The sequence below is a fragment of the Embiotoca jacksoni genome, unplaced genomic scaffold (assembly GCF_022577435.1).
Source record: "Embiotoca jacksoni isolate LCO1_2020_lvr unplaced genomic scaffold, fEmbJac1.0.p SCAF_20, whole genome shotgun sequence".
NCBI classification, from domain to species: Eukaryota; Metazoa; Chordata; class Actinopteri; family Embiotocidae; genus Embiotoca; species Embiotoca jacksoni.
Window position 1 is genome coordinate 11504388 of NW_027185341.1, and position 9282 is coordinate 11513669.

General features: G+C 39.8%; 1 protein-coding gene across 1 annotated transcript; it reads right to left on the reverse strand.

Moving 5' to 3' along the window:
* Window positions 1-919: 919 nt before the first annotated feature.
* Window positions 920-7660, reverse strand: LOC138202329 (ER lumen protein-retaining receptor 2). The gene is made up of 5 exons (XM_069156263.1): window positions 7390-7660; window positions 4947-5047; window positions 4549-4707; window positions 3607-3859; window positions 920-2236 (listed from the first exon to the last, which is right to left on the reverse strand). Exons 1-5 carry the CDS (start codon window positions 7478-7480, stop codon window positions 2202-2204), a joined length of 639 nt encoding a protein of 212 aa, XP_069012364.1. The 5' UTR covers window positions 7481-7660; the 3' UTR covers window positions 920-2201.
* Window positions 7661-9282: the final 1622 nt, after the last annotated feature.

The window sequence follows — 9282 nt, forward strand, 5'->3', positions numbered from 1 at the left end:
TATAAAAAAAGCAAAGAGCTTCCTAATATACAAAGAATCTAGTGAGTTTCCAAAAGGAAATATATCAGAGACAGACAGCATGTCAGTGCAAGTGTGTTGTTGAGAACCTATTTAGCTAGCCAGCTTGACAGATTTTTGTTATTGGTTGATGTTAGCAGTTAGCTCATTAGCTCTCTGATACAAAGAAAAAAACCTTGATCTCTGGGCTCGAATGAATCGAATCATAATGTGCAGTGCTAACCACTGCACCACCAAAAAGATTGGACCCCGTTATTGCCCCTCAACGCTATATTCACAATTCTGCATTTTTAACAATTTCACATTCCAAACTTTAAAGATTACAATAAATCACCCTTATGGTCTACAGAGCTGAATTTCTTCCAGGACATCCTCTGCATTGTCCTGTCCGAGTACAACTAGTCAACAATGTTGCCACGTGTGCATGTGCTGCTTGTCTTCTACTGCTTGCAATTTGCTCGGACCCCGATCATTCCCGTATGCGGCTATATTTTTTATTGATGTTGATTGATGGAAGTTTTGTTTGCTTACTTAGTGCCACATTGCCTTCAGCACAGCTTCTATTGAGTACTTTTTAAGGCAGAATAATTGCAAAAATTTTGTAAAATTGCAAGCTCTCGCAAATATGGGGATTTGTTAAATGATTAAAGGATTCTTTTAGATTGCATTTGTAGAGCAGCAATTATTTCCTTAAAGGGGAATTCCACCTAATTTTACACACTGTTCACACATGTTGGGGAATACAATAGGATATGTGAAAATTAGAAAGAGGTGATCTTACAACATCTCTGTGCATTGTGGGTAACAGGTGACAATTTGGGGAAAAGTAAAAAAAAAAAGAAAAAAGAAGTCTCTCCATCATGAGCACTTTTAACCTCACTGGAACCACAGCAGGGACAAATGTTTTCCATAAAGATATTTATTTGTGGTGGCAACATCATGCATGAGCTCTGGTGGGGGATGAAAAGGGAAACTTGAAATGAAAAGCATAAAACGTAAAACAGAGGCCGATATGTCTTGGAGACTGATGCCACATTTGTAGAATTGTCCTGCTCCTATTTCTGTCCAACAGGGAGATTTCTTTCTAAAGTTAAAATTATGCACAATAGGTAGACAATTCTGTTTATCAGAAACCAGCAAGAAGAAAAAAATAAATACATCTGCACCTAAGAAAAAAAGAGAAAAATCTGCAATCTGCTTCACATAAAGCACATTACAAGTGAGTTGATGCATCTCAAACATTTAAAAAGGAGTCATCTGAAATGAATGGGATGGGAGATGATGTGTAATTACAGGTGATGTAGCGTACATGTTGGGTAATGCTTCTGCAAATGAAGAAAGCCATTTACAGTGGCAAGAGCTCATTGGCTCCATTTAAACTGTTTGATTTGATTCCGTATTTATTCAAAATAAGCATTTTGTTTAATATGGAGAGGTAAAATACAGTGAGGCAACCGTACTCGTTGATTCTGATGGCATTCGAACAAAAATATAACTTGGTTACATCAGAGTTGCCTTAAAAGAAAAGAAGAATGTTAAAATTACTGCATCTACAAGACTTGAGATTTATATCCTACCAAAGAGAAACTTAAAGAGAGAGAGTCTTTTACACGTGAGAATGCATACTGGTCAAAAAAGAAATACAAACCATGAACAATTTGCCCACTTAGGTCATGAGAATTCAACAAATTCCTCCCAAAATTGATACAAGAAAAACAATGCACATTTATTTTGATTGCAAATACAATTACAAATGCTCAATAACCATCCCACCACAAGTCCACTTCAATATCATACAGTGCCAAATCACAGGCAATTTTTATGTCTTCAGCTCTTATTCACCAATGTGTCGAATCTCCAGAGTACACATTTTTATGTAGAAAACTTTTCTTGCTTTTTTAAATCCTTTGTACAGAGTAATACAAAAAGTTAAGGCAAGATGCATCAAACAGAAATCCGAGGACTGTGGACCAGCCTCTGTGTTCCCGTTCCACTGATTTTGCATCAGAAGGAGGTGCAACCAGAGGCTTCCGCTCGCTCTCTGTCTCAGGCATCTTACAGTGGCAGGAAAGCGAAGAGGAGGAAGCGGTGGTGGAGGTTGGGGTTGTCAGAGGTGTCCGATGCCACTCCCCCTCCCCCCCGATTCCCCACTTTGAGTCTGCCAAAACACTCCTCTTTGGCACTTAGGCTGGCAGACTGAGCTTCTTTCCTTTCAGTACTGGGATGAGAGCAGATAGATTCATGTTAAACACAGCAGGCTGGTTGGACACAGGCCACAATTCAGACTGATAATAATATGAATTGCTCCAGTATCAATAGCAGGACATTTAACGTCAGAGCTTATCATTGCTACGCTCCAGTGCCGCTGTGGGACCGGTTCTGATTAAATTTGGATGCTCGTTCCCACTACTGACCCCTCGATTGCAAGACAGTGCCTACTCAGACTTTCTACACAGGTTGTCTGTTGCTGCTGTTCCAATACAAGGAATTTAGTGATCTACAACCTGAATGAAGTTGTGCAGCAGATATTGTAGGTGCTGCTTTGGTTTTCCACTGTATGGCTGCGCTCTGTGACTTGAAGTAATTACAATAAATTGGTTGCTGCCACTTAAAAATTGGTTCTGAGTGTTGGTTTTGGCCCCCATGTTTCTGAGTTACTGTTTAAACGAGGGAAAGAGAAAACTGATTTGAGATTGTGTTTTACCCGCGCTACCAACAACAAGACTCTTTTACCATAAGTGAAACATAATCTGACAGTAATACAAAAGGTATGAGCAATTTATGAAAAAAACTATTGAACAAAGAGAACGCAAACCGTCGCACGTGATGTGATCGAGCCCAACAGTCAAACCACTGGCACATACTCGACATAGTTGAGATGTGATAACAACACGACTATTTGACAAAACACATTTGCGGACCAGCTGACGGTGCCCCAACTCTGGCTGTGGTTACAACTAGCAGAGGTCTGCAACATATGACACAACTGCTACAATAATCTACAGTGTGGTGCCTCATTTTATACAAATTTTACAAAAATTTTGCCTGACAGCCTTGGAATCTTAAGAAACTTCCAAAAAAATTTGGATGGTTTGGTGTTTTGGGCATAAAAAAAAAGAAAAAAGAATAGACTCAGCCAATAGAAAAAAACAGTATTTAATTACATGGCAAACTAATAGTTCGGTTTTGAATTTCAGTTGTAATGTTTCTGTTGTTTCTCTTTTTGTCCTCTGATGAAGTCTGCCTGCTCTCCAAACTTTCTATACCAAACACAATCATTGTTTTGACATTTATTACTGTGACAACAATCTATGATGGTCATGAATTTTACTGTGCCACAATGCCAAGGATGAAGCTACGTTAAAAGACTGACAGAATTCTGACCTTCAAGAACAAGTTATCAGCCAGTTAAGGTTTTGGTATACAGTGTGACTGCAGTAAATGAAGGGGTACGCTGATAGATGACCACAAGATTGCTCTTGCAGGGTTTGTTGTTTTAAGGCAGCACATAAAAAAAAAAAAAAAAAAGAGATTTCATAATCTAACTGTTCTTTAAAGAAATGACAGGAGAAACGCAACAGCACTCACCTTTTGTTACATACAAATAGAAGAAGTCGCAGTAAAGGATGGTCTGCACCACTCCAGCGACAATGGCGATCATGTCAAAGAATCCCTCGAAGTAGAACCTCCATATCCAGTTAATGAGGTAGAGGGCTCTGTAGAGTCCGAGGAAGAACAGGTAGTGGGTGGTGATGGTCTCGGCCTCGCCGGTCTTGCTGATCATGAAGAGCTGGGGTAGAATGGCCACCGATTCCAAGTAGATAGAAAATGTCCACAGGATCTGAGGCATAGAAAAAAAGGGGGACGGAGTGTCAGCCGTGACTAAAACAACCATCGGTGATGAGAATGCATTCATATATTTACATAATTCTTCTGGAGACCAAGTAAAGGATGTGTCATCTTCAGATGGAAGACAGGCATGTGTGCGAGAATCCGGGTTCAGGACCTGCTAAGGTGGTTTTATTGGCCAGAGCTTCAGGCTCAGACTCACCAGAGGTCTCCATCAATAATAAGACATATAGGCGCATTACCACCACCTTCTGACGGTAGTTACTCATTACAACCAGGTGCCAGTAAAAGAGGAGAAATTAGGAAGAATGATAGTCGCATATACTAATCAAATTTTGATATTATAACCACTATTCGAAATTCATGTTCCATCCCTAATTTAGAGAGGTGTGACTTCTTCACTGGAACTTATTAGGACTTTGTGAAACCTGTGATCTCACAAGTATCCCCCCCACAAAGAGGGCTTGGGGGGAGCATGCACTGACGACTAGTTCTACACAGAACAGACAGTAGGAAAACTGAAACTTAACTGTATTTGGTAATAAGTTCATGTAAATCTGCGTATGGTTACCTCCGCTGACCAGTCGCAGGTGCCTCATAGGACTGAGGGTTCATCGTGTATTTAATAAACCTTCATGATAAATGTTTCTGGAATCAGAGTGTGTGTGTTTAATTTCTCACCTCCAGGGGAGAGAAGTCGTGGTTAACCAGGAAAGCTAGGCCGCCGACGGGAACGACGAGGAACTCCACTCTGAATGTGTCGTGGTTCCCATCGTATGTCGCCTTAAACTTCATGTAGATCATGTACACTGTGGCGTACGCACATCCAATGTAGATCACCTAAAAGATAAAGACAAAAAAAAAAAAAGAGGGCGTCAGTGCTTCCTGACATGAGGTAGATGACAACTGTGCAGCAGAAAACGACAGACAAAAAGGCTGTTGAATTGTGCTGGCCAGGTGTATCCCTTAGCAAACACAGGTGTCTTGTGTGCTACTCATGCCTTTACACCTTGTGTTCAGTAATTGGGGACAAAAATACTACAGGATGTGAAGGTGAGAAGCACTTGACGGAGTTTCACCTTCATGGTGGTGTTGTACAGCGAGATGAAGGACGTGAGCAGATCCAGGTAGCGAGTGGTGAACACCAAGGCAAACAGGACCTGACTCTTTCCAGAAATACCTGTGAGGAGAGACAGCAGAGAGCATTCAAGCATTTAAATGGCAGAATGCACACTTATGCAAAGGGAAATCTGACAGATTTGATGCAATTTCGCTGATGTTTGCAGGTACAGTATATCTCACATAAGTGCAACAAACCTAAATTACATTTTTGTTGGTTCAACTCAGAAGAATTCTATTTTACAAGCAAACAGCAAAATATTCACAGTAAACTAATGACCTGGTGCCTTACACTACTACACAACACGTGCCTGACCACTTTATCTCCGTCCTGCAAATAAAAGAAAGCTTTTTATTCACTCATTTAACAATGTAAACATCCTGCAGCGGGTAAGTCAATCAAAGTTAATACAGTGCAGAGTTTAAGTCCAGCACAGTATGTTTTGTGCTATATATATATATATATATATATATATATATATATATATATATATATGTATTTATATATACCATACCAGTGCACAGTTGAAATAATTTCTGTAATTTTACATTAGGCAGCAAACCTTTCATACTCACTGAAACTAAGTCAAAAACTTAGAAAACCAAAAGCCAATATATTGTACAGTTGATCAAGTTGCTGTAATTACCGCTGGTGGTGACATGAGAACATACATCTCAACAGAAAACGTGTTGGAATACAAAGAGTGTAATGCAATAACAGGTATTGAATTCGAGGCCATCAACCAGTAGCTCTGTGAAACAGTGAAGCATTTTTCGAGAAACTCACTACATAGAAGAGCGTGTGGTGGAACCAAAACTATGAACCGAGGACACCTAGACAAGAACATGGTCCTGCTGTAAACAGTCAACGAGGATGTGCTCAGAGCAAACATGAAAACTCTGGATTCAACACGTCTTTTATATTTAACATATAGTTATTACCCGCTAAGTGAACGCTCAGTGTGCACAAAGGCAAGACACGTACAGTCGTGCATAAAGAAAGGCTGGACAGATACGTGTAGTGCATTGTAATATCTGTGTATTTTTGCAGAATACCATTCCAGCCCAAACAAAATAATATATCACGTGCATTCACAATTCACAATATTCAAGTGTGGAATATATACATGATGGCAGTGAAATATTATTATATTGGATGTGCTCGTGACAGTAGAGTAAGCCACCATAAACCTCTTTATGTCCAGTCATACAATAGAAATAATCAAATAAAATACCATGATATACTGTGAAATTACCAAAATCTTAAGAAAGTATAATTTTTTGTCATACTGCTCAGCATAAATGACAAAAATAAAGGAGGTGCTTGCATCATTTTGAGCCCTTCCTCTTTGCTCATTATTGTGTTTCACTGTGCAGTTATTTTAAGGAGAATGTGAGGTTACAAAGGTACGCTGTAACGGTGCCCTGTTGGTCTAATAAAGAAGCTCAACAGTATTCATCCTCACTTGCACTTTGCAGCAAACCTCCTGTTTATCTGGTGTGTTGGCAAGTGACAACATGTATCCCTTAGTCACACCCACTGTCAGAGTTGGGGGCTCCGATCGGTAAACTCTAGATTACTATTTGCAATGAGCAGCCTTTTACTGTCGATTATCCTAAATCAGTTATGCAGGCTCAACTTGTGGAATTGTGGATCACTGGAGCTCGAAAAAGACTGACGTGTATGTAGATCTCTGCGGTGTAATCTCCAGCAAACAGCAGTAATGACATAACTCAGGTCACTGGCTTGTCTTTGCAGTAATGCTGCCCCCGACCTTTGACCACCGGACACAGTAAAACACAGCAAAGTTTAATCACGATAATACAGGAGGCAACAACTAACTATTCCTCAGCTCAGAAGCATGCCCTGAGTCACTGTTAACTTGGATGTACTCAATGCTGCCACGTCAGAGGTCATACTCTACTAGAAAGTATAGGAGTAGCAGGGAGGGGGGAAGGCAGGCGTAAACGTGGAACTAACTGGGTTTCATCAAGCAATTGAAATTACAAGGCCCTAAATGTCAAACTAACAAATGTGGTGTCCTATCAAAAGTTAGTGTGGGGCCCACAGCGCTGTCAAGGCTAACGAGCAGCTGTTGCCAGAGCTTTTTTTTTTTGCCCATAACAGCATTTAACAAGATTCAAGTCCCACGTAGCCAAGTTTTAAACATTAAAAGTGAGAGTTTATTGGATAATTGTCCATATTTGATAACAGGGGACACCGGGTGTATGTACGCTGTTTGTTAGCCAGCTAGGTCGTAGCAAACGGTAGCTGAGAAACGGCTAATCAGCTTCTCAACTACAGAAGTTAAGACAGCGAAGAGCTTTTTTCGAGACGACACATTCTGTACAAGACAAGAGAGATTCGTGCAAACTCCAAATTTAAGGAATTTGGTTACTCACCGGCACAAGACCTGGTTTTCCATATTTTTAGCAGGAGGATGATGATGGCAGCTAGATGGGAGAGATCGCCGGTTAGCCTGAAAATGTTCATGGTCGCGGGAGCACCTTAAGTAGCAAACCGAATTAAGACTCTATGAAGAGCTCCGTTTTTCTGCGTAGTATTTTATCTGACAGTTGTTGAATGGCAACCGCGACACGACAACAGCCTGACAGGATAGAATAGTGACTCTTGCTACAGAAGATGGGGAAAATGGCGAGCAGAGCGCGACGTGGCCTGGGGACGTGGCCAAGACAGCAGCACCCAATGCGAGAGGGAGAACGTTCACCGGCTCAGCCAATCGGAAAAGGAGAAAATGTAATTTGCATAAATTATGCTACAAATGCGTTCGTTTTCAATTTCGGCTTATTTCGAACCGACTTGATGATCAGCGAGGAGTAATCGGTGACTGCAGGGTGGAGTGGTAAAGGGGGTTTCGATTGTGATGAGCCAGGCCTGCGCAGAGTCTGTCGGCGCAACAATGCAACGCCTGTTAGTTTCTGTGGATTTCTGTCCAATTTTGATTCCGACATGCTCTGATGTCATGCAAACGTAGGCAACGTTAACCTCACGACACGAAGGCAGCTGAAGTTTTTTGGAGCCTGGCGCTGCAGTTTGCTCTCCACCGACTGCACAGTTTTGGGGCATGATAAAAACGTCTGGTTCTCCCTTGATCTAACAGCTGATTCGTTGTTGTTGTTGTTGTTGTTGTCTATACACTGTATATATATATATATATATATATATATATATATACTGTAGAGATTTTTCATTTTTAATTTTAATTGGGGAGGTTGTGATTGTATTTGTCTGACTTTGCAGGTTTATGCTGTTAACAGATAAATGTTATTGGTTGACGTTCAGTCTTCAGCCAGAAGGAATAAATACATACATGTACATATTACAGATGTTAAACTGAATATAATATATCACACACTGTTCTACATTAACACTCGATTGATTTAATTATTGAGGTATTCAACACCATAAATATAATAATAATAATAATAATAATAATAATAATAATAATATTCAATACTGTTAAGTGGGATTTGAGAACTCTTAAAATAACATCTGTACAACTGTGGCAATCCAAACATCTGACATATATGAAAGCTATTGTCTTATTGTATTATTTTTCCTTAATTTCCATAACTGCAAAATGTAGAATTATACAGAATGTGGTAGTAGCTATTAGTTGGTAGTATTGCATCTGTTAACATACACTGGCTTTACATCAGATACAACATATGTAAACCATATATATTCACTGTACTGACTACAAAATCAGGATTAAGCAGTCAACTTTACATATTTTAAAGTGCAGTAGCACAAAATTACTGGTTGTTTTTCCCTGAATGAACCTCACAGGTGAAGGTACTGCCTATACAGACAAAGACACGTGACTGAGGTCTTACTTAGATGAAAATAAATTGTTCCCAAAGGTAAACAACTTATTTAGCATAGTTTTTCTTGTTTATGTTGTGGGAATCTGAAGTAAAAGAATACACAACAATATAGCCGCAAGCGGCAATGATCCGGGTCCAAGCAAATTGCAAGCAGTAAAAGATAAGCACATGAAAGAGACTTCTTTTTTCCCCCACTTTTTCCTCAAGTTGTTGCCTGTGTTACACAATGCAACTGGCTGCCACAGATATGTTGTAAGATCACCTCTTTCTAACATTCACATATCTTGTAGTATTCCCCAACATGTGTGAACAGTGTGTAAAATTGGGTGGAATTCCCCTTTTAGGAAATCATTGCTGCTCTACAAATGCACTCTAAAAGAATCCTTTAATGTCATTCCCCCATATTTGCGAGAGCTTGCAATTTTACAAAATTCGTGCAATTATTCT